Here is a 24,002-nt window from a genome sequence, read left to right as displayed (position 1 = left end):
CGGCAATCAATACTTAGTTGCAGCTCCTTTTGCCTGAATTGCTGCAGCAATACGGCGTGGCATGGAGTCCACCAGTCTGTTGCACTCGTCAGGTGTTATGAGAGCCCAGGTTGCTTTAATAGTGGCCTTCAGCATTGTTGGGTCTGGCATCTCGCATTTTCCGCTTCACAATAGCCCTTAGGTTTTCTATGGGGTTAAGGTCAGGTGAGTTTGCAGGCCAATCAAGAACAGGGATACCATGGTCCTTAAACCAGGTACTGGTAGATTTGGCACTGTGTGCAGGTGCCAAGTCATGATGGAAAAGGAAATCTTCACCTCCGTAAAATTGGTCCGCGGCAGGCAGCATAAAGTGTTCTCAAACTTCCTGGTAGACTGCTTTATTGACCCTAGACCTCAGGAAACACAGTGGACCAACACCAGCAGATTACATGGCACCCCAGACCATTACCGATAATTTTGACACTGTACTTCAGGCAACGTGGATTCTGTGCCTCTCCTGTCTTCCTCCACACTCCGGGACCTTGATTTCCAAAGGAGATACAAAATTTACTTTCATCTGAAAACATAACTTTGGACAACTCAGCAGCAATCCAGTCCTTTTTGTCTTGAGCCCAGGCGAGACGCTTTTGACGTTGTCTCTTATTCAAGAGTGGCTTTACACAAGGAATGCGACAGCTGAAGCCCATATCTTGCATACATCGGTGTGTGGTGGTTCTTGAAGCACTGACTCCAGCTGCAGTCCACTCTTTGTGGATCTCCCCCACATTTTTGAATCGGTTTTGTTTGACAATCCTCTCCAGGGCGCGGTTATCCCTCTTGCTTGTACACTTTTTTCTACCACATCTTTGTCTTCCCTTCACCTCTCTATTAATGTGCTTGGACACAGAGCTCTGGGAACATCCAACCTCTTTGGGAGTGACCTTTTGTGTCTTACCCTCCTTTTTTAAAGTATCAATGGTCATCTTTTGGACAGTTGTCAAGTCAGCAGTCTTCCCCATGATTGTGTGTCATACAGAATCAAAACGAGAGATTATTTAAAGGCTTTTCCAAGTGTTTTGAGTTAGTTAGCTAATTAGAGTGTGGCACCAGGTGTCTTCAATATCTGACCTTTTCACCAAATTCTAATTTTCTGAGATGTTGAATTTAGGGTTTTCATTGGTTGTCAGCTATAATCATCTCCTTTTTGGCAAAAACACTTGAAATGTATCAGTCTGTTTGGAATGAATGTATACATTCAACAAGTTTGACTTTCTAAATGGAATTAATTAAATAAATCAACTTTTTCATGATATTCTAATAATATGACCAGCACCTGTACTTACTAGGGCTGTGAATCTTTGGGAACCACACGATTCGAATACTTTTTTAATTAACATTGGGTGTCACTTATATGATTTACTACAGTCCTCTATTAAAAAGACACACAAATCTGGTACATGTTTTTTATTACCTAAAAGAAAATTGGGTTTGTTTGAAAAAAATTTACACAAACTTTTAATAAAGTCAAATACAAATAGGGCAACGAGAGAAGTGTCCAACACTTCTCTTTTTTAAAGTACATCTGTATAGAAGATATGGGCATCTACAGCAACAATATTATTTGCTTGAGTGGCTGGACAGGGTAGATTTAAAATAAACAAAGTAATTGCTTTTGAAAAATGGGCATATATATACATATACACATATATATATATATATATATATATATATATATATATATATATATATATATATATATATATATATATATATATATACATATATATATATACATATATATATATATACATATATATATATATACATATATATATATATATATATATATATACATATATATATATATATATATATATATGTATATATATATATATATATATATATATATATATATATATATATACATATATATATATATATATATATGTATATATATATATATATATATATATATATATATATATATATACATATATATATATATATATACATATATATATATATATATATATATATATATATATATATATATATAGGGGTGTGGGAAAAAATCGATTCGAATACGAATCGAATTGTTTACGTTGTGCGATTCAGAATCGATTCTCATTTTTAAAAAAAAAAATTTTATTTTTTAATTTTTAATTTTTATTTTTTTAACCAATCCAACAAACCATTTCACAGCAATACCATAAGAATGCAATCCAATTCCAAAACCAAACCTGACCCAGCAACACTCAGAACTGCAATAAACAGAGCAATTGAGAGGAGACACAAACACATCACAGAACAAACCAAAAGTAATGAAACAAAAATGAATATTATCAACAACAGTATCAATATTAGTTATAATTTCAGCATAGCAGTGATTAAAAATCCCTCACTGACATTATCATTAGACATTTATAAAAATAATAAAAAAGAACAATAGTGTCACAGTGGCTTACACTTGCATCGCATCTCATAAGCTTGACAACACACTGTGTCCAATGTTTTCACAAAGATAAAATAACTCATATTTTTGGTTCGTTTAATAGTTAAAACAAATTTACATTATTGCAATTAGTTGATAAAACATTGTCCTTTACAATTATAAAAACTTTTTTTTTTTAATCTACTACTCTGCTAGCAAGTCAGCAGACTGGGGTAGATCCTGCTGAAATCCTATGTATTGAATAAATACAGAATCGTTTTGAATCGGAAAAATATCGTTTTTGAATAGAGAATCGAATCGAAAAAAATCAATATATTATCGAATCGTGACAAGAATCGATATTGAATCGAATCGTGGGACACCCTAAGATTCACAGCCCTAATATATATATATATATATATATATATATATATATACACACACACACACACACACATACATACATATATATGTATTTTTAAGAGTTCTTTCTTTATTCATAGTCATGTTTAAAGCAGCTAATGTTTTCCCATGTGTACACTTTGTGCTTGAATTTTTATGTCCGCTAGTAAACTCTGTGCCTTACCTTGAAGGCGTTGGAATGTGTATTGGGAGTATGATGTACTCCCTTTTTACCTTATCTGTATTAGAACAATGAGCATGTATTCCTTTCTGGGCAGGGTGGGGTCTGTTTTCGGACTCAATAAGGTGTCTCTGCCCGTTTGATATTTGGACTTCTTCTAGATGTTGCTATTAACGCACTGTAAGACTGGTCTCCTAAAGCTTTAGTTTAACTTGATAATGTTCCTTTTCTGTCTTGATGGTCCTTTTTACTCAACATACAGAATGTGTCATCAGAAAGAATTTGAGATTGACCAGTGACTTTTGATCCCTGAGAGTAAGAGTGGTCTGACACATTACGTAGGACACTGCACATTAATGTCAATGTGTGAGACTGTAGCAAAGGCTATTTTTACCAGCAATCCCTGAGCAGGTCGGTGGTACACAGTAAACTTGCTGGGGACCATCTTATCACAAAGAACCAAGCCCAGAGCTCCCATTAATTCAGCATCATGGTGAGGGGTGTATTTATCCGCCACACGTGGAGTGCCGGTCCGTGAAAATAATGCCTATATTAAACTGGTCTCTGGTGCAAAGAAGGTTAGGGACCCCAGATCTACACCCCAAGGAAGTGTTTAAATGTAAAAAACAAATCATAATATGACCCCTTTCCACATGAACACACACAAAAGTACCGACAATTGGTATCGGTATCGATTCCAAGGTACCAGGAATTGGTACTGTATCAGTTCAAATGTTCAGATGTCTATCCCTAGTTCCAAGTGCTGCATCTACTTGTCTTCAGATTCACGCTGGCCTTCCCACAAACACCCTCCTCATAAAGCTGACTGCGCATCTCATTTTTTGTGTGTCTGTCAGTGTTTGTGTGGCTGAGTGGGCTGTAAAGCAAGTCCACACAATTCACCTCCGTGCCTAAGTGGAAGTTATCAATGGCGGGGCCTGGCTGCATGAATGAAGCCATCACTTGACAGTTAGATGCAGTGTATACACACTCACACACACTTTGACAGGATTGAACCCTGACAACAATTGTTGACACAAACAGGACACACGATTAGGGACACTTGAAAACAGGACTTCACAAGAGAGCACTAAAGAAATGAGTGTTTCCATGGAAATATTAGCTATGGACTTTTGGGAATAACCAGTTTATAACAGTTAATGACAATTATTTGGAGATGTTTGGGTATATTTTGTAGTATTCTCTAGTGTTTATCTGTAGGACGGCATAGCTCAGTTGGTAGAGTGTCCATGCCAGCAACTTGAGGGTTTAAAGGTTCGATTCCCGCTTCCGCCATCCTAGTCACTGCCATTGTGTCCTTGAGCAAGACACTTTACGCACCTGATCCCAGTGCCATCCACACTGGTTTAAATGTAACTTAGATATTGGGTTTCACTATGTAAAGCGCTTTGAGTCACTAGAGAAAAGCGCTATATAAATATAATTCACTTCACATTTTTCTTTTCAGGTTTCTTTTTATCTGAATAAAGGAAGACAATTTTATAAAAATGTTATGTGATTAATAATATTCACTTTTAATTCTTATTAACATACGTATTATTGTTTACCCTTATTTATAGTAAAAACTGTTTTTATATAATTTATTTATATGGATTTATTTGACCAAAGAATAGTTGCAACCTTGTATAAAATATTAACTCCCTAATAGACATATTTGGCCCACATCATTTCCCACTAATTTCCCCAAAATCTACTATTCCTTCCCAGCAAAATGTTTAGTTTTTTTTTTATTTTAAACATGTTTACACCTTTAACGTGTTGGCTTGTGAGTAGTGTTGTCCTGATACCAATATTTTGGTACTAGTACCAAAATGATTTAGATACTTTTTGGTAATTTTCTAAATAAAGGGGACCACAAAAAATGGCATTATTGGCTTTATTTAAACAAAAAATCTTAGGGTACATTAAACATATGTTTCTTATTGCAAGTTTGTCCTTAAATAAAATAGTGAACATAAAAGACAACTTGTCTTTTATTAGTAAGTAAGCAAACAAAGGCTCCTAATTTAGTCTGTTGGCATATGCAGTAACATATTGTGTTATTTTCCATTCTCTTATTTTGTCAAAATTATTAAGGACAAGTGGTTTAAAATTAATTATTAATCTACTTGTTCATTTACTGTTAATATCTGCTTACTTTCTGTTTTAACACGTTCTAGCTACACTTCTGTTAAAATGTAAAAATCATTTATTCTTCTGTTGTTTGATACTTTACAATACTTTCGGATGACACCACAAATTTGGGTATCGATCTGATACCAAGTCGTTACAGGATCATACCTTGGTCATATTCATGTGTCCAGGGAGATATTTACTGACTTTATAAACATAATATAAATAGAAAAAAAATCAACAAAAATATCAACATAATCATAGTACTTGGTATCATTACAGTGGATGTTAGGTGTAGATCCACCAATTGCGTTTGTTTACATTGTGAAGCCGGTGGGCTCCGAATTTAATAAGCTCTGCTACTTTCTACTCCTTTTTAAAGTCAAAGTGTGAACATGACGAGTTACTCAATGTAACAAAAACAAATAAATCCACTACATTTATTTTTGCGGTTTGAGTCGTTGATGGAAGTATTCATGATGATCAGAATTAAAAAGGCCATATGACATTTTTTTCCTAATTTTATTGAACCAGGAAGTAGCCATCCATCTTCTACCACTTGTCCCTTTTTCAGGGTCGCGGGGGGTCACTGGAGCCTATCTCAGCTGCGAGGCACACCCTGGGCAAGTTGCCACCTCATCGCAGGGCCCAGGAAGCAGCCTTAATGAGAAAACATTAATAATGTAATATTTTTGTTGGCATGTTTAGCTGCATGAGGAAATAGCTGTCAGCATATGATGTTGTAACTATTTCGAGATCACTAATCCTTATCTCTACGGCGACTAGTAAAATACATGTATTTCAAGTATCATCCATCTAGGACTACGCATCCTAAGCATGCCTCACTACACACCGCAGCACCCCGGACTTATTATATTGGATGTGCAACAAGCGGTCTATAGTTACCAAAGTCGAGCCAAGATTTACCTATGTCCGATGATCTATTATTAAGACGATCATCTTAACTTTGAACACACTGCACATATGTGAATGAAGGTCATACTTAGTCAACAGCCATACATGTCAAGCTAAGGTTGGCCCGTATGAACAATGCCAACACTGTCATAAACATGCGCCATATAGTGAAACTACACTAAACAACAATGAGAAAAACATATTGGGAGAGTATTTGCGCCGCAACACAACATAAACACTATGGAACAAATTCACAGAATTCCCTGCGACACCAACTCTTCAAGGATACTACAATATAAACAAACACCATTGGTGGATCTACACCTAACATCCACTGTAAAATAGCCAATCTAGTCGATACTACTATGATTACATCGATAGTTTTTAACATCCCAAAATTTGTATTTATATTATGTTTATAAACTTAGGAAATATGTCCCTGGACACACGAGGACATTGAATATGACCAATGTATGATACTGAAATTACTTGGTATCGGATTGATACCCAAATTTGTGGCATCATCCAAAACTAATGTAACGTATCAAACAACAGAAGGATAAGTTATTATTACATTTTAACAGAAGTGGAAATAGAACATGTTAAAAGAGAAAGTAAGCAGATATTAACAGTAAATGAACAAGTAGATTAAAAATACATTTTCTACCAGTTGGAAAATGACACAATATGTTACTGCATATGTCAGCAGTTAAATTAGGAGCCTTTGATTGCTTTATTACTAATAAAAGACAAGTTGTCTTGTATGTTTACTATTTTATTTAAGGACTAAATTGCAATAAGAAACATATGTTTAATGTACTGTAAATTTTTTTGTAAAAAATAAAGCCATTAATGCCATTTTTTGTGGTCCCCTTTATCAGAACAACTCTACTCCACACACAACAACACACATATAGTTCAAAAATACCAATAGTACACTATAATTGATTTTTGCAGAGGCGGAATTTTCCGGACATCGTATTATATTGCAGATTTGTCTCTAATGTTGTATACGGCAAGAGTGTGAAGTGAAAAATACCTGAAAAGCAAATCTCTTGAGAGAAACCGCGCTGCCACAAAAGCAATAGCTGCGCTTTGATTGTGTCGCAAGGCGATGAGGGAACGCAGATGGCGTCGAGGGACTCATGACAAAGTGGAGCATGGATGCAGAGGCATTAGTCATGTGTCTGCGCTCAGATGATAAGTGATGACAGATATAAATGAGTTGGTGTGGCAGACCCCAAAGGGGTTAACAGGTTGACTCCTAACCCCCGACTTCAGTGGTATGATGAACAACGCTACGTTGGTGGTTTTACAGAATGCAGCTCACACATGTTGCGGTTCTTTCTATTGATGATTCGCCGTGTTACGCCATTCAATTGTAGCATTGACTTGTAGGACTTACACCGAATCAATAATAGTCGTAGTAGTTGTTGACCCTCCGCACTTTTATTTCCTATACTGAAACCGGTACTGTACTTTCAAAAAAGGGTTACTGACCCTTTTCTTTTTATTTTTGGCTTTGTGCAAGAACTTATTCTAGAAAAGATGGTGGTAAGAAAATGATGAGTATAACAAGTAGGAAAAAATTAATAGAGGAGCAGGAGATGGAAAGAATTAGAAGAAAGAGAAGCAAAAATAGAAAAAGAAAGACAAGGGAACCACAAAAGAATAAGAGGGAGTGAAGGAGAAGAAGAAGTAGAGGAAGGAGAAGGATAAGGAGGAGAAAAAGCAGAAGGAGAAACAAAATAGAGGAGGAGGAGAGGAAGCATAGAGAAGGAAAGATGAGGAAAATGAAAATAATGTAAAGGAGAAAGAAGGATGAGAAGGATAAAAAACTAAATAAAAGGAAAAAAGGATGAGTAGAAGAAGAGGAAAAAAAATGATTATTAGGAGAAGTGGGAAAAATGAGAAGGACAAGAAGTAGATAAGAAATGAGAAGAAGACAAAGAAGAAGAATAAGAAGAAGAAAGGAGAAGAAGACAAAGATGAAAGGACAGATACAGTATAGAAAAAGAAGGAAGAGAAGAAAAATGACAAGAAAAAGACAGAAAAAAGAAGGACAAGAAGACAATGTGTATAAGAAAGGATGAGGAAAAGGACTAGAAGTGGAGAAGGACAGAAAATAAGAAGGAGTAGGACAACAAGACAAAGTAGATACGAAAGGAGTAGGATGAGAAGAACAAAATAAAAATAAAAGAAGAAAAAAGGATAAGACAAGGATCAAGAAGAAAGGACAGATGAACTGTAGAGAAAGACAAAGGAGGAGAAAAATGACAAGAAAAAAACAGGCGAAAGAAAGAATGATTATAAGAAAGGATAAGGAAAAGGACAAGAAGAAGAAGTAGAGAAGAAAGGAGGAGGATGAGAGGAAGAAGTAGAGGAAGGAGGAAGACAAGGGGGAAAAAGTAAAAGGAGAAAAACAATGTAGAGGGAAAGGAGCAGAAGTAAAGGAAAGGAGGAGAAGAAGAAGCATAGAGAAGAAAAAATAAAATATTAAGGAGAAAGAAGGATGAGAAGAAGAAAAAACTAAGGAAAATGAAAAAATGATGAGTAGGAGAAAAGGAGGAAGAAGAATGATGATAAGGAGAAGAAGAAGAAGAAGAAAAACAAGGAGAAGAAGAAGAAAGGAGAAGGACACAATGAAGAAGGAAGGACCAATAAAGTATAGAGAAAGAAGGAGGGGGAGAAAAATGAAAAGAAAAAGACAGAAAAAAGAAAGATAAGAAAGACAAGAAGAAAATGTTTATAAGAATGGATGAGGAAAAGGACAAGAAGAAAAAGTAGAGAAGGAAAGAAAATAAGAAGGAGGAGGACAAAAAGACAAAGTACATAAGAAAAAAAAAGAAGGATGAGGACAAAGGGGAGCAAAAGCAAAAGGAGAAAAATAAAGTAGAGGGAAATGAGCTGAAGTAAAGGAAAGGATAAGGAGAAGAGGAAGGATAAGAGAAGGAAAGAGGAGGAAAATGAAAATAATGTAAAAGAGAAAGAAAGGTGAGAAGGAGAAAAAAAACAAAAGAAACACAAAAAAATAAGAGTAGGAGAAGAGGAGGATGAAGAATGATGATAGGGAGAAGTGGGAAAAATGAGAGGGGCAACAAGTAGATAATAAATGAGGAGAAAAATAAGAAGAAGAAGAAAGGAGGAGAAGTGGGAAAAAGGAAAGGGACAACAAGTAGATAAGAAATGAGAAAAGGAAGAAGAAGAAGAAGAAGAAGAAGAGAAAGAAGATGGTGAAGAAGAAAGGACATTTATTATAGAGAAAGAAGGAGGAGAAAATGACAAGAAAAAGACAGAAAAAAGAAGGATAAGAAGGACAATGTTTACTATAAAGGACGAGGAAAAGGACAAGAAGAAGAAGTAGAGAAGGAAAGAAAATAAGAAGGAGAAGGACAAGAAGACAAAGTAAAGGACAAGAAGACAAAGTAAAGGACAAGAAGACAAAGTAAGATGAGAAGAAGAAGTAGAGGAATGTTTACTTATATAGCCCTGAATCACTAGTGTCTCAAAAAAAGGAAAGGAGCAGAAGTAAATGAAAGGAGGAGGAGAAGAAGCATAGGGAAGGAAAGAGGAGGAAAAAGAAAATAATGTAAAGGAGAAAGAAGGATGAGAAGAAGAAAAAACTAAGGAAAAGGAAAAAAATATGAGTAGGAGAAGAGGAGGAAAAACAATGATGATAGGGAGAAGTGGGAAAATGAGAGGGAAAACAAGTAGATAATAAATGAGGAGAAAAAGAAGAAGAATAAGAAAGGAGGAGAAGAAGGAGATTACAAAGAAGAAAGGAGAGATTGTATAGAGAAAGGAGGAGGAAGAAAAAAACAAGAAAAAGACAGAAAAAAAAAGAAGGATAAGAAGGACAAGAAGACAATGTTTACTATAAAGGACGGGGAAAAGGACAAGAAGAAGAAGTAGAGAAGGAAAGAAAATAAGAAGGAGAAGGACAAGAAGACAAAGTAAGATGAGAAGAAGAAGTAGATGAATGTTTACTTGTATAGCCCTGAATCACTAGTGTCTCAAAAAAAGGAAAGGAGCAGAAGTAAAGGAAAGGAGGAGGAGAAGAAGCATAGGGAAGGAAAGAGGAGGAAAAAGAAAATAATGTAAAGGAGAAAGAAGGATGAGAAGAAGAAAAAACTAAGGAAAAGGAAAAAAAATATGAGTAGGAGAAGAGGAGGATGAAGAATGATGATAGGGAGAAGTGGGAAAAATGAGAGGGGCAACAAGTAGATAATAAATGAGGAGAAAAATAATAAGAAGAAGAAAGTAGGAGAAGTGGGAAAAAGGAAAGGGACAACAAGTAGATAAGAAATGAGAAGAGGAAGAAGAAGAAGAAGAAGAAGAGAAAGAAGATGGTGAAGAAGAAAGGACATTTATTATAGAGAAAGAAGGAGGAGAAAATGACAAGAAAAAGACAGAAAAAAGAAGGATAAGAAGGAGAAGAAGACACTGTTTACTATAAAGGACGAGGAAAAGGACAAGAAGAAGAAGTAGAGAAGGAAAGAAAATAAGAAGGAGAAGGACAAGAAGACAAAGTAAGATGAGAAGAAGAAGTAGAGGAATGTTTACTTATATAGCCCTGAATCACTAGTGTCTCAAAAAAAGGAAAGGAGCAGAAGTAAAGGAAAGGAGGAGGAGAAGAAGCATAGGGAAGGAAAGAGGATGAAAAAGAAAATAATGTAAAGGAGAAAGAAGGATGAGAAGAAGAAAAAACTAAGGAAAAGGAAAAAAAATATGAGTAGGAGAAGAGGAGGAAGAACAATGATGATAGGGAGAAGTGGGAAAATGAGAGGGACAACAAGTGGATAATAAATGAGGAGAAAAAGAAGAAGAAGAAGAAAGGAGGAGAAGAAGGAAATTACAAAGAAAGGAAAGATCATATTGAGAAAGGAGGAGGAAGAGAAAAACAACAAGAAAAAGACAGAAAAAAAAGAAGGATAAGAAGGGGAAGAAGACAATGTTTATCAGAAAGGATGAAGTAACGGACAATAAGAAGTAGAGAAGGAAGGAAACTAAGCAGGAGAAGGACAAGAAGACAAAGTAGATAAGAAAGGAAGAAGATGAGAAGAAGTAGAGGAAGAAAGAAGAAGGAAAAAAAGAAGGAAGGAGAATAGGTTGAAGAAGAGCATGATGAAGAAGAAAGGACAAATGAAGTGTAGAGAAAGAAAAAGGAGGAAAAAAATGACAAGAAAAAAACAGAAAAAATAAGGATAAGAAGGACAAGAAGACAATGTTTATAAGAAAGGTTGAGGAAAAGGACAATAAGAAGTAGTAGAGGAGGAAGTAAAATAAGAAGGAGAAGGGCAAGAAGACAAAGTAGATAAGAAAGGAAGAAGATGAGAAGAAGAAGTGGAGGAAGAAAGAAGAAGGAAAAATAGAAAGAAGGAGAATAGGTTGAAGAAGAGAAAAAAGAAGGGACCGAGACACACAACAGGGAGAGATGAAGGGGGAAAGAGAAATAAGAGTGACAAATGAAAACAAGAAAGACAAGTCAGCAAAGGAAAGACGAGAAGTAAAGGATAGACATGGAGGATAAAAGAGTTGGAGGAGGAGAAGAAGGAGAAGAAGCTGACAGACATGAGAAGTCGAGCACAGAGCAGTCAGGGCCTCTGGGTGGTTAACTTCAAAGACTTGTTGAAAATTCAGACGTTTCCAATTGATCCGTCACGAGCACAGAAAGTGGGTCAACTCTAAACTCTCAATGTCCCCACTGGTGCTTTTTCAAAAGGTCGAAGATGAGAAGCAACATTTTAGAAGGCAACACGTCTCCTGACTCTAATCACGTGCTACATCCTGTCAAACTTTTATCAGAATAAACGCATATAGCGCTTCATACAGATTTGGAAATGTCAGCAAACATCACCCTGCTTTAGGCACAGGAAGCATAGGCTCAAAAAGATGGATAATAGGGAAGACAAAGACACAATAGAAGCAATTTCTTCCAGTGGCAATTAAAGATAAGGCTTCTAATCAGACCCGTCTAGTGAGGCCACGTTTCCACTCCTCATTAAAATGGAAACCCATCATTTTCGCAAAGAGAGAGCACTCGTTTATGGTGGCGATAAGACAGCTGCTGCATGCTTTGGAAGAAGAGCATCTGCCTCGGTTAACCAGATTGGCTTACCATCTCAAAATGCTGATGGGACATTTGGAGGGAAAATTATATATTTCAAGCAACACGTTACACACTGAAGGCTTTATTTACTGAAGATTTGCTTGTACTAAAACGTGAAAGCTTGACAGCAGACGCAAAGCTGATCTACTAAACATGTGCTAAGTGGAACGCATCTCTTAAGTGAGCAGAATTAAGCATGCGATCCATTTTGCGTCTTTGTCTGTTGATCATCGAAGCACCCACAATAATGGAAGGAGAAAATGCAAATATATTATTTAGCACGTGCAATGTAAATTATCAACACTCATCACTCTTTTGCCAGCACTATTTAGCACGTCTGAACTGTGTGTGCAAACTGACACACTCGGTGCAAAGATAGATGATCGATTGATCGACGGAGAACCCTCAGTCATATGTGTGTACGTCACCATATTTGCATAGTATGTCAAAAAAAAAAAAACAATTGTTCAGCAACATCCTTTTATAATTGTACAGCTGCTAGATGAGGGAGGTGCTGGACATTGAGTCCGAGTGGACCATGTTCCGCACCTCTATTGTCGAGGCGGCAGATCGGAGCTGTGGCCGCAAGGTAGTTGGTGCCTGTCGGGGCGGCAATCCTAAAACCCCTTGGTGGACACCAGCGGTGAGGGATTCCGTCAAGCTGAAGAAGGAGTCCTATCGGGTCCTTTTGGCTCATAGGACTCCGGAGGCAGTGGACAGGTACCGACAGGCCAAGCGGTGTGCAGCTTCTGCGGTCGCGGAGGCAAAAACTCGGACATGGGAAGAGTTCGGGGAAGCCATGGAAAACGACTTCCGGACGGCTTCGAAGCGATTCTGGACCACAGTCCGCCGCCTCAGGAAGGGGAAGCAGTGCACTATCAACACCGTGTATGGTGCGGATGGTGTTCTGCTGACCTCGACTGCGGATGTTGTGGATAGGTGGAAGGAATACTTCGAAGACCTCCTCAATCCCACCAACACGTCTTCCTATGAGGAAGCAGTGCCTGGGGAATCTGTGGTGGACTCTCCTATTTCTGGGGCTGAGGTCGCTGAGGTAGTTAAAAAGCTCCTCGGTGGCAAGGCAGCAGGGGTGGACGAGATCCGCCCGGAGTTCCTTAAGGCTCTGGATGCTGTGGGGCTGTCCTGGTTGACAAGACTTTGCAGCATCGCGTGGACATCGGGGGCGGTACCTCTGGATTGGCAGACCGGGGTGGTGGTTCCTCTCTTTAAGAAGGGGGACCGGAGGGTGTGTTCCAACTATTGTGGGATCACACTCCTCAGCCTTCCCGGTAAGTTTTATTCAGGTGTACTGGAGAGGAGGCTACGCCGGATAGTCGAACCTCGGATTCAGGAGGAACAGTGTGGTTTTCGTCCTGGTCGTGGAACTGTGGACCAGCTCTATACTCTCGGCAGGGTTCTTGAGGGTGCATGGGAGTTTGCCCAACCAGTCTACATGTGCTTTGTGGACTTGGAGAAGGCATTCGACCGTGTCCCTCGGGAAGTCCTGTGGGGAGTGCTCAGAGAGTATGGGGTATCGGACTGTCTTATTGTGGCGGTCCGTTCCCTGTACGATCAGTGCCAGAGCTTGGTTCGCATTGCCGGCAGTAAGTCGAACACATTTCCAGTGAGGGTTGGACTCCGCCAAGGCTGTCCTTTGTCACCGATTCTGTTCATAACTTTTATGGACAGGATTTCTAGGCGCAGTCAAGGCCTTGAGGGGTTCCGGTTTGGTAACCGCAGGATTAGGTCTCTGCTTTTTGCAGATGATGTGGTCCTGATGGCTTCATCTGACCGGGATCTTCAGCTCTCGCTGGATCGGTTCGCAGCCGAGTGTGAAGCGACCGGAAAGAGAATCAGCACCTCCAAGTCCGAGTCCATGGTTCTCGCCCGGAAAAGGGTGGAGTGCCATCTCCGGGTTGGGGAGGAGACCCTGCCCCAAGTGGAGGAGTTCAAGTACCTAGGAGTCTTGTTCACGAGTGAGGGAAGAGTGGATCGTGAGATCGACAGGCGGATCGGTGCGGCGTCTTCAGTAATGCGGACGTTGTACCGATCCGTTGTGGTGAAGAAGGAGCTGAGCCGGAAGGCAAAACTCTCAATTTACCGGTCGATCTACGTTCCCATCCTCACCTATGGTCATGAGCTTTGGGTCATGACCGAAAGGATAAAATCACGGGTACAAGCGGCCGAAATGAGTTTCCTTCGCCGTGTGGCGGGGCTCTCCCTTAGAGATAGAGTGAGAAGCTCTGCCATCCGGGAGGGACTCAAAGTAAAGCCGCTGCTCCTCCACATCGAGAGGAGCCAGATGAGGTGGTTCGGGCATCTGGTCAGGATGCCACCCGAACGCCTCCCTAGGGAGGTGTTTAGGGCACGTCCAACCGGTAGGAGGCCACGGGGAAGACCCAGGACACGTTGGGAAGACTATGTCTCCCGGCTGGCCTGGGAACGCCTCGGGATCCCCCGGGAAGAGCTAGACGAAGTGGCTGGGGAGAGGGAAGTCTGGGTTTCCCTGCTTAGGCTGTTGCCCCCGCGACCCGACCTCGGATAAGCGGAAGATGATGGATGGATGGATGGATGGATAGATGACTTAAAGAGGTCATATTATGACATTGTTCTACATTTAAAACAAACCCTTGTGGTCTAAATCAGTCTTTTTCAACCATTGTGTGAAATATCGTCTGGTGAGCCAAATTATGCAACTTCACCTAATTGGTCCAAAAAATATTTTTTGCAAATCAATAATTAGAATCTGCAAATTATGTGCAGTTGCTTAGTGGCTGCTGTGTAGAGCTTGGCAGGGTAACCATGTAATCCTCAATATCAGTATGTGGCAGCAAGTAGTTAATTGCTTTGTAAAAGTCGGAATGTGTCGGGTGAGACCGGTATGGTTTGTTGTGATCCCGATATGCAGACCGCAGCGGAAGACAGTGTGCAGGGTAAAAAGGTATGTAATGATTAAACCAAAAATGAACAAAAGGTAAAGAAAAATGCAATGAAGCATAGGGAAGGCTATGCAAAACAAAAATAAAACTGAACTGGCTACAAAGTAAACAGAAACCGAATGCTGGACGACAGCAAAAACTTGCAGCGTGTGGAGCAGAGATGGCGTCCACAAAGTACATCAGTATATGACCTGGCCATCAACAATGTCCACACAAAGAAGGATAGCAACAACTTAAATAGCCCTGCTTGCTAACACACAGAAGTACGGAGAATAGCGCTTAAAGGAAGACATGAATCTGCTACAGGAAAATACCAACAAGAACCGAGGCAAGAACTAAAACACTCCACACAGGAAAACACCAACAAACTCAGTCTGCGGGCTGTAGAGTGTTTTCTATTCGGGCTCCAGTAGTCTGGAACTCCGTCACGGTAACAGTTAGCGATGTTACCTCAGTAGAAGCATTTAAGTCCCATCTTAAAACTCAATTTACCTGGGGGCCACTGGGTCAGGCTGGGCTGCAACAAAATATTTCTTAAAAAAATCTAACATGCACCATTTAATGAATTCACCTTCTTTTGCTAGAGCAGGAAAGTCAACCCTCACAATTTTTCTGGGAGACTCCTGAATTTCAGTGGACTTCCCGACAATTTACCGGTGCAACCATTTTCCCAAATTTGTCCTAATTTCCACCCGGCCGACATTATGAAGGGCTGCCGTGACTGCACTGCCTTTAACGTCCTCTACAACAGTGGTTCTCAACCTTTTTTCAGTGATGTACCCCCTGTGAACATTTTTTTAATTCAAGTGCCCCCTAATCAGAGCAAAGCATATTGGTTGGAAAAAAAGAGGTAAGGAAGTAAAATACAGCACTATGTCATCAGTTTCTGATATAATAAATTGTATAACAGTGCAAAATATTGCTCATTTGTAGTGGTCTTTCTTCAAGTATTTGGGAAAAAAAGATATAAAAATAACTAAAAAACTGGTTGAAAAAAAAAACAAGTAATTCAATTATAAATAAAGATTTCTACACATAGAAGTAATCATCACCTTAAAGTGCCCTCTTAGAGCATTGTAACAGAGATCCATCTGGAGTTCATGAACTTCATTCTAAACATTTCTTCACAAAAAAAGACATTTTTAACATCAATATAGATGGAACATGTCCACAAAAAATCCAGCTGTCAACACTGAATATTGCATTGTTGCATTTCTTTTCACAGTTTGTGAACTTACATTCACATTTTGTTGAAGTGTTATCCAATAAATATATTCATTAAGTATTTATGACGGACTGCTGTTTTTTAGAATGTTTTTGATAAATCTCACTTAACCCTTGGCATACCTTCACAAAGCGTACCATCTGTAAGAGAACTAGTACTCCACAACACATAACACAACTAAAGTAACAACTCCTAATCATGTTGTGCGAGACTTGTGCAAAACAACGTTGGTGGCTGCAAGACGTACTTGGTCAACAGCCATATAAGTCACACTGAGGGTGGCCGTATGAACAACTTTAACACTGTTACAAATATGCGCCACACTGTGAACCCACACCAAACAAGAATAACCAACACATTTTGGGAGAACATCCGCACCCTAACACAACTTAAACACAAAATAACAAATACCCAGTACATCTTGCAGCCCAAACTTTCCCGGGCTACAATATACACAACCTCAACCGACGCAAGTAGGGAGGGTGGGGGCGTGGGGAGTTGGTGGTAGCGTGGTTGTGTTTATTGTACCCCGGAGGAGTCAGTGCTGCATGGGATTCTGGGTATTTGTTCTGTTGAGTTTATGTTGTATTACTGTGCGGTTGTTCTCCTGAAATGTGTTTGTCATTCTTGTTTGGTGTGGGTTCACAGTCTGGCACATATTTATAACAGTGTTAAAGTTTTTTTCACGGCCACCCTCAGTGTGACCTGTGTAGCTGTTGACCAAATATGTCTTGCAACATCACGCATGTGTACTGCTCAGCCAAATGTAACAATCAAATAGGCTTGCACGCTGTCTGTACAGGATTCAGAGGGCGTTAAGAACAGTGCCATTACGGCACCCCCTGACTATTGTTGATTGGGTAAAAATCGTCAGGAACTACCAGAGAGTGGATACCCTGATATTAAGAGGACTCCCGTGAAAATTGGGAACGTTGGTAAGTATGACGCTGTCAAGTTCCGTTTATATTAAAGGGGAACATTATCACAATTTCAGAAGGGTTAAAACCAATAAAAATCAGTTCTCAGTGGCTTATTTTATATTTCAAAGTTTTTTTCAAAATTTTACATCTCCCGGACTATCCCTAAAAAAAGCTTTAAAGTGCTTGATTTTCGCTATTTGCGATGCCACTGTCCATTTACGTATGACGTCACATAGCGATTCCAATACAAACAATGGCGAATAGCACAGCAAGATATAGCGACATTAGCTCGGATTCAGACTCGGATTTCAGCGGCTTAAGCGATTCAACAGATTAAGCATGAATTGAAACAGATGGTTGGAGTATGGAGGCAGATAGCAAAACCAAAATTGAAGAAGAAACTGAAGCTATTGAGCGAATAGCTATTGACGCTATTCGGCCACGCTAACGCTATTCTGCGTTAGCATCGCCGGTAAAATGTGCAGACCGACCAGGACTTTCGCATTGACACTGGATCAATAAGTCAATAACAACAAAACGCACCTTTGTGATTTTGTTGACTTTATCGTTGGGGATGCATCTGTTTTGAGTGTCGCAGGATATCCAAACATTCTTGTCATCTCTGTGCCATCTCTGTCGTACCATCGCCGGTAAAAAACAAACGAGGGACTTTCGCATCTCTTGACACTGGAGCAACTTAAATCCGTCGGTTGGTAAGTGTTTGTTTGGCATTAAATGTGGATGGACGGAAAGGCTGGATGTAAATATAGCTACAAATGAGGCATAATGCACACAGCTAGCCTAAATAGCATGTTAGCATCGATTAGCATGCCGTGCTAATCCATGCACATTCTACGTAAATCAACTTGAATCCGTCCATGATCGTGTTGTTACACCCTCCGACAACACACCGACGAGGCATGATGTCTCCAAGGTACGGAAAACAGTCGAAAAAACGGAAAATAACAGAGCTGATTTGACTCGATGTGGTAGGGAAACAAGGCGTTGACGACCGATGTGACGTCGTCGCAAAGAGAGGGATAAACAGAAAGGCGTTTTCTTAGCCAAAATTCACCCATTTAGAGTTTGGAAATAGGTTAAAAAAATATATGGTCTTTTTTCTGCAACATAAAGGTATATATTGATGCGTACATAGGTCTGGTGATAATGTTATGCTTTTAAATCGCGGGCCGCACATACATGAAATTGTCATATCAAAGTGCGGGCAGCAGAATAACGTTTCGTGGACCGCAATTGGCCCGTGGGTCGCAAGTTTGAGACCCCTGCTTTAAATAGACCCCCCTTTTAGACCAGTTGATCTGTCGTCTCTTTTCTGCTCTGCCCCTCTCTCCCCCGTGGCGAGGTTAATAGGTGACCACAGATGAATCGCTAGCTGTTCAAAAGTCAGGACCCAGAGTGGACCACTCCTCTGTGCATCAGTTGATGACGTCACTGCGCTGCTGACTTGTCTCCACGCAATATAATCCCCTGTTGGCCCCACTATGGACTGGCCTCTCACACTATTAAATAGATCCACTCGACGTCCATTGCACCGGTCGCCCAGGTTGGGGTGCTCACATCTGCGGTCCCCTCCAAGGTTGAGTTTTTTTCTTGCCCTGAAATGGAATCTGAGCCGAGGATGTCGTTGTGGCTTGTGCAGCGTTTTGAGACACTTGTGATTAAGGGCTGTATGAATAAACTTTGATCAATTGATTGATTAATGCTCATTGGCTAGCACGGCTCAACGAACCCACAATCTGTGGGTTGTGCAGGATTACCACTGTTTTAAAATACTGGTTGCACTACTCAGCTGCTGATGCAGAGAAAGTTCCACGCCCCCCTTTTGGCAACCCCTCAAACACCTCCATGCCCGTGTGGAACCTCTATAATTCCACACTACAGTCAATTAACAGAGTCAAACCGTACAAGAACTCAGTGACAACGCGACTGAGCTGTCTGTCTATTTGCCCTCCCCCTGCAGCTGTTGTCACGGAGGACCTAATCAGCACACGCCGACAGGAAAGCAAAACCTCAGATCGTTACAAAACAAGGCAAATTCCAAACACGGAACTCGTTTCATCAACAAAGTCCCAAGCAGGACAAGGCGATTTGTACCGTCACACTTGGAATGTCATTGTTTACGCATGCATATTAGTTATTACGGTGAGTGTGGAATGGCGTGCAAGACAATGATTCATCCTCACCAGAAGCAAAAGCAGCACCATGTCGACGTGGTCGCACACACATGCCACATGCAGAGCTGTCCACAGGTCTTCGTCCTGCAGATTGACGCTCAGGCCTCGCTCCAGCAGCACCTCCGCCGCGAACACGTTGTCGTGGCGAGCGCACTGCGAAATGATGGCAGCGTGTTGACAGTTTCCACTGGATCCTATGCAGTTTATTATGGACAAAAGTCTTGGGACAAACTCTTAAGACTAAACACCCTTTTGCAGTGTTTCCATTGCATTGACTCTAGGGCTGTGACTCTTTAGGTGTCGCACGGTTTGATTCAATATCGATTCTTGGGTCATGATTCGATTCAAAATCGATTTTTTTTCCAATTCAACACGATTCTCGATTCAAAATCGATTTTTTACCCGATTCAAAAGGATTCTCTATTCATTCAATACATAGGATTTCAGCAGGATCTACCCCAGTCTCCTGACATGCAAGCAGAGTAGTAGATTTTTGTAAAAATCTTTTATAATTGTAAAGGACAATGTTTTATCAACTGATTGCAATAATGTAAATTAGTTTTAACTATTAAATGAACCTAAAATGTGACTCATTTCATCTTTGTGAAAATATTGGATACAGTGTGTTGTCAAGCTTATGAGATGTGATGCAAGTGTAAGCCACTGTGACACTATTCGTCTTTTTTAAATTTTTATAAATTTCTAATGATAATGTCAATGAGGAATTTTTAATCACTGCTATGTTGAAATTGTAACTAATACTGATAATGTTGTTGATAATATTCATTTCTGTTTCACTACTTTTAGTTTGTTCCGTGTCGTGTTTGTGTCTTCTCTCAATTTTTCAGTTTATTTATCTGAGTGTTGCTGGGTCAGATTTGGTTTTGGAATTAGATTGCAGTGTTATGGTATTGCTGCGTATTGTTTTGATGGATTGATAAAAAAATAAAAAAATAAAAAAAAAATAATAATAAAAATCATCCATCTATCCATCCATTTTTCTACCGCTTATTTCCTTTTGGGGTCGCGGGGGGCGCTGGCGCCTATCTCAGCTACAATCGGGCGGAAGGCGGGGTACACCCTGGACAAGTCACCCCCTCATCGCAGGGCCAACACAGATAGACAGACAACATTCACACTCACATTCACACACTAGGGCCAATTTAGTGTTGCCAATCAACCTATCCCCAGGTGCATGTCTTTGGAAGTGAGAGGAAGCCGGAGTACCCGGAGGGAACCCACGCATTCACGGGGAGAACATGCAAACTCCACACAGAAAGATCCCGAGCCTGGGATTGAACCCAGGACTGCAGGGCCTTCGTATTGTAAGGTAGACGTGAGAATCGTGATTCGAATTCGAATCGATTATTTCCCACACCCCTAATTGACTCAAAATGCCTCAGCTTACTATTGGCGTATCAATCCAACTGTCTATAGTATCGATACCAATGTGGTATTGGATTTACACCTGGACGTAATAAAGACTTTGGTGGTAGTTTCTCGTCTTTACGTCCAGCAATTTTTTCCTCAGAGGTTACGTCAACTGTCTGTCTGTCTCTGTCTGCTGCTCTACTGACTTAATTTTTAACATTGTCGTAGTTTTTTTTGGTGACATTCTTATTTTAGGATTTGTGCTAATTTTTTGTCATTTTGCGTTAGTGACTTCCTATGGAGCACCTAAAGGGACATGGAGGGAAAAAAATGTTTTGCGAGATCTCGAAATGCTCTCGCAATTGGGTTTTTTCCTATGCCAGTGAACCGGAAGTACAACAGACTCAGCGATGGTGAACCGGAAGTGAAAGTTGAGGAGCCTACCCATCATCCGTGGGAGAAGTTTATTGATTTCTATTTTAGTATTGGCCTATCATATAAAGACATCAAATCGAATTATGGTACCACAACAGAGCACAGATGATGGGTAGGCTCCCGCATGCTCCCTCTCCTCCATCGCTGTGTCTGTTTCACTTTCGGTTCACTGACAGGAAAAAAAACGTTTATATTGCGAGATCTCGCAAAACGTATTGAGAGATCTCGCAAAACATCCATGTCCCGTTAAGGGCTCCGTAACTTCCTACTTAAAAATTGGTACATCATTTTTGGAATAATTGTGTGAATGCTTCAAAGCATTCACACATAGGGTTTTCTACACCAAAATTCATCTAATTATTAAACTTCTTCAACTTCTTCTTCTCCAGATTTTGACGCGCTCTATCTTCCAAATGTTTCACCCGCTTCAAACCGTTCCAGCTTCAACACATTCCACCATTCTGGAAATGTAAACTACTTTTTTTCAAAGTTGAAATAAATTCCAGGATTTTCCAGAATTCCTGGTTTTCCAAAGCCCTATTTCCACCCTTTTTCTGGCAACTATTCCTTCCACATTTTTCAAGGCATTTCAACTGTTTCACCATTAAAACATTTCCTTTAATCAGGACAAAAAACGTGTTTTGTGAACTGGAAAAATTCCTGGTTTTCCCAAAATTCCAGGAATTCCGTAATACCCTTTCTCAATTCAACATGTTACTACTTCAACAGTTCTTGACTGATTTTAAAAATTCTAACACTAACCATTTCAACCATTCAAGTTTTTTTTCAGTTTTTTTTACCATTTTCAAAAAAAATCCCGCTTTACCCGAAAATTCCAAATTTGAAGATTGAACTCAATTGTTCCACAACTCCCACATTTTTCATCTGATTCAAACTGTTCCAACTTCAAAATATTCAACCTGTTTGGGAATTGGGTGCTCTCCTTCAACAATTAAAAAAAAAATTCCAGGATTTCATTTCAACTTTAGCATTGGAGCATTCACACGCAATTCCTTCAAGAATTGCCTAATCCAGTTTTAATTAATGCTATATTGTTACATATTTGTATTGTTGCATTTAATTATGGTATAAAAACATAGTAATTATGAGTAACTAACAAGAGGAAACTTCAATAAAATTATTGAACAGTAATGACATTTCAAATTTAAAAAGAATATCGGTATAGCCCTGTATTAACTTGGTACCGGACCAATACTAAAATTCCTAGTATCGCCCACCACTAATTTCCACTGGCAAAACCAGATACTACCAAAAATATTTCTAGTATAGTATCTTTCAGTTCTATCTTCTCTCTCATCAGAGAATACTTTATCAGCTCATGCTCACAATCTTCCTTGGTTCGCTCTCGTCTGAGGTCCTGGTGCAGGATCCAAAGTATTTACCCTCTACAAGAGGAGGCATGCCTTGATAAGGATAGCTTTTCTCTATTTTAGTAGTGACAGGCATGTAGTTGTATACTTCAGTGTTCACTTTGCTGCACTTTTCTTGCAGCCCTCAGTCCACTCTAGGATAATAATCGTCTCCCAACCAACAAGACCAAGAGGTTAAAACAGGAGATCCTTGTTCACCTCCATTGGTAAACACTTTCTGTTTGTTTAATCGCAATGGGTCCCAAAACTTTTGTCCATCTAATGTATGTAGTCTGTTCGTTTGTGAAGACTATTTTGGGTATTGTTAATATTTTAAAGTAAGTGAAGGGTATATTGCGTTTGTGTTAATCATGCTTTTTAGACAAATCTTCACACAAAAAAACACATTTTAAAGTGACTTTCAACGTTAAATCCACAGCATGTGCAAGCAGGTGCCTTACCAGGTGGAGTAATGAGCCTCCAGAGGAAATGTGAGCGTAGGGGTCAGCTCCCTCGTTTAGGAGACGCAACACTGCAAGACAAGTACAATGACTGTTATTTATCCTCATACATAGTCAATACACAAACAAATGCCAACGTTACAAAAAAGACGTTGTCTTATATTTCGGTCAAATCAGGACATATTAAACATACACGTTTTCTGTAATTAACAAAATGTCAATAATTCAAATTATATAAGAAACTAATATACACATATATATATATATATATATATATATATATATATATATATATATATATATATATATACACACATACATATATTTACATATATATACACACACACATATATATATATATATATACACACATGTATACATGTATAAATATATACACACATATACATATATATGCTAACATGTATACATACACATATATGTACATATATACACATATATGTACATATATACACATATGAACATATACATGTATATACATACATAAACATGTATATACATTAGAGGTGTAACGGTACTATAAAAACATTTGTTATTGCTTTAGCCCTGCCTGACTGGCCGAGGAGAGGCTGCTTGAATGCGGTGGTGACGCTTCAAATAGGTTAGCATGTGTTATGAGAGTAGCGTATGTGTGTGGGTGGCCCTTTAATATGTGACAGCATGTGAGGTGAGTGTGTGGGCGAGCGAGGTGAGGGAGCAGTAGCGCGAGTGCGGGGAGTGGCTAGTGTTTTGTTGGATTAGCTGTGTGCAAGACCTCAATAAAGCCACGATTTTCAACTAATCGCCGGACTTTTAATTTACCCTGGAGTCCAGACCCACTGCCTGGTAGAGTGAAGGGTGTTGCCCCCGAGAATACATCAGCCCTGGAGAAGTGTCTCCCCTGCGCTCCTCGACTACGGTCTGGGAGCCGGAAGCAGG

General features: G+C 39.4%; 1 protein-coding gene across 7 annotated transcripts in view; it reads right to left on the bottom strand.

The window, feature by feature from the left end:
• Positions 1–24,002, bottom strand: part of LOC133537723 (unconventional myosin-XVI-like) — a 198,226-nt gene that overhangs the window by 74,579 nt on the left and 99,645 nt on the right. For all 7 annotated transcript variants that reach the window (XM_061878820.1, XM_061878815.1, XM_061878818.1 and 4 more), the window contains 2 exons: positions 23,067–23,137; positions 19,439–19,582 (listed from right to left, as the gene is read on the bottom strand). In XM_061878820.1, coding sequence (XP_061734804.1) covers positions 19,439–19,582; positions 23,067–23,137 — 215 coding nt within the window. The remainder of the gene's footprint in view (positions 1–19,438; positions 19,583–23,066; positions 23,138–24,002) is intronic.

Source organism: Nerophis ophidion, linkage group LG19, assembly GCF_033978795.1.
Source record: "Nerophis ophidion isolate RoL-2023_Sa linkage group LG19, RoL_Noph_v1.0, whole genome shotgun sequence".
Lineage (NCBI taxonomy): Eukaryota > Metazoa > Chordata > Actinopteri > Syngnathiformes > Syngnathidae > Nerophis > Nerophis ophidion.
This window is presented reverse-complemented; position numbering and strand designations above follow the sequence as displayed.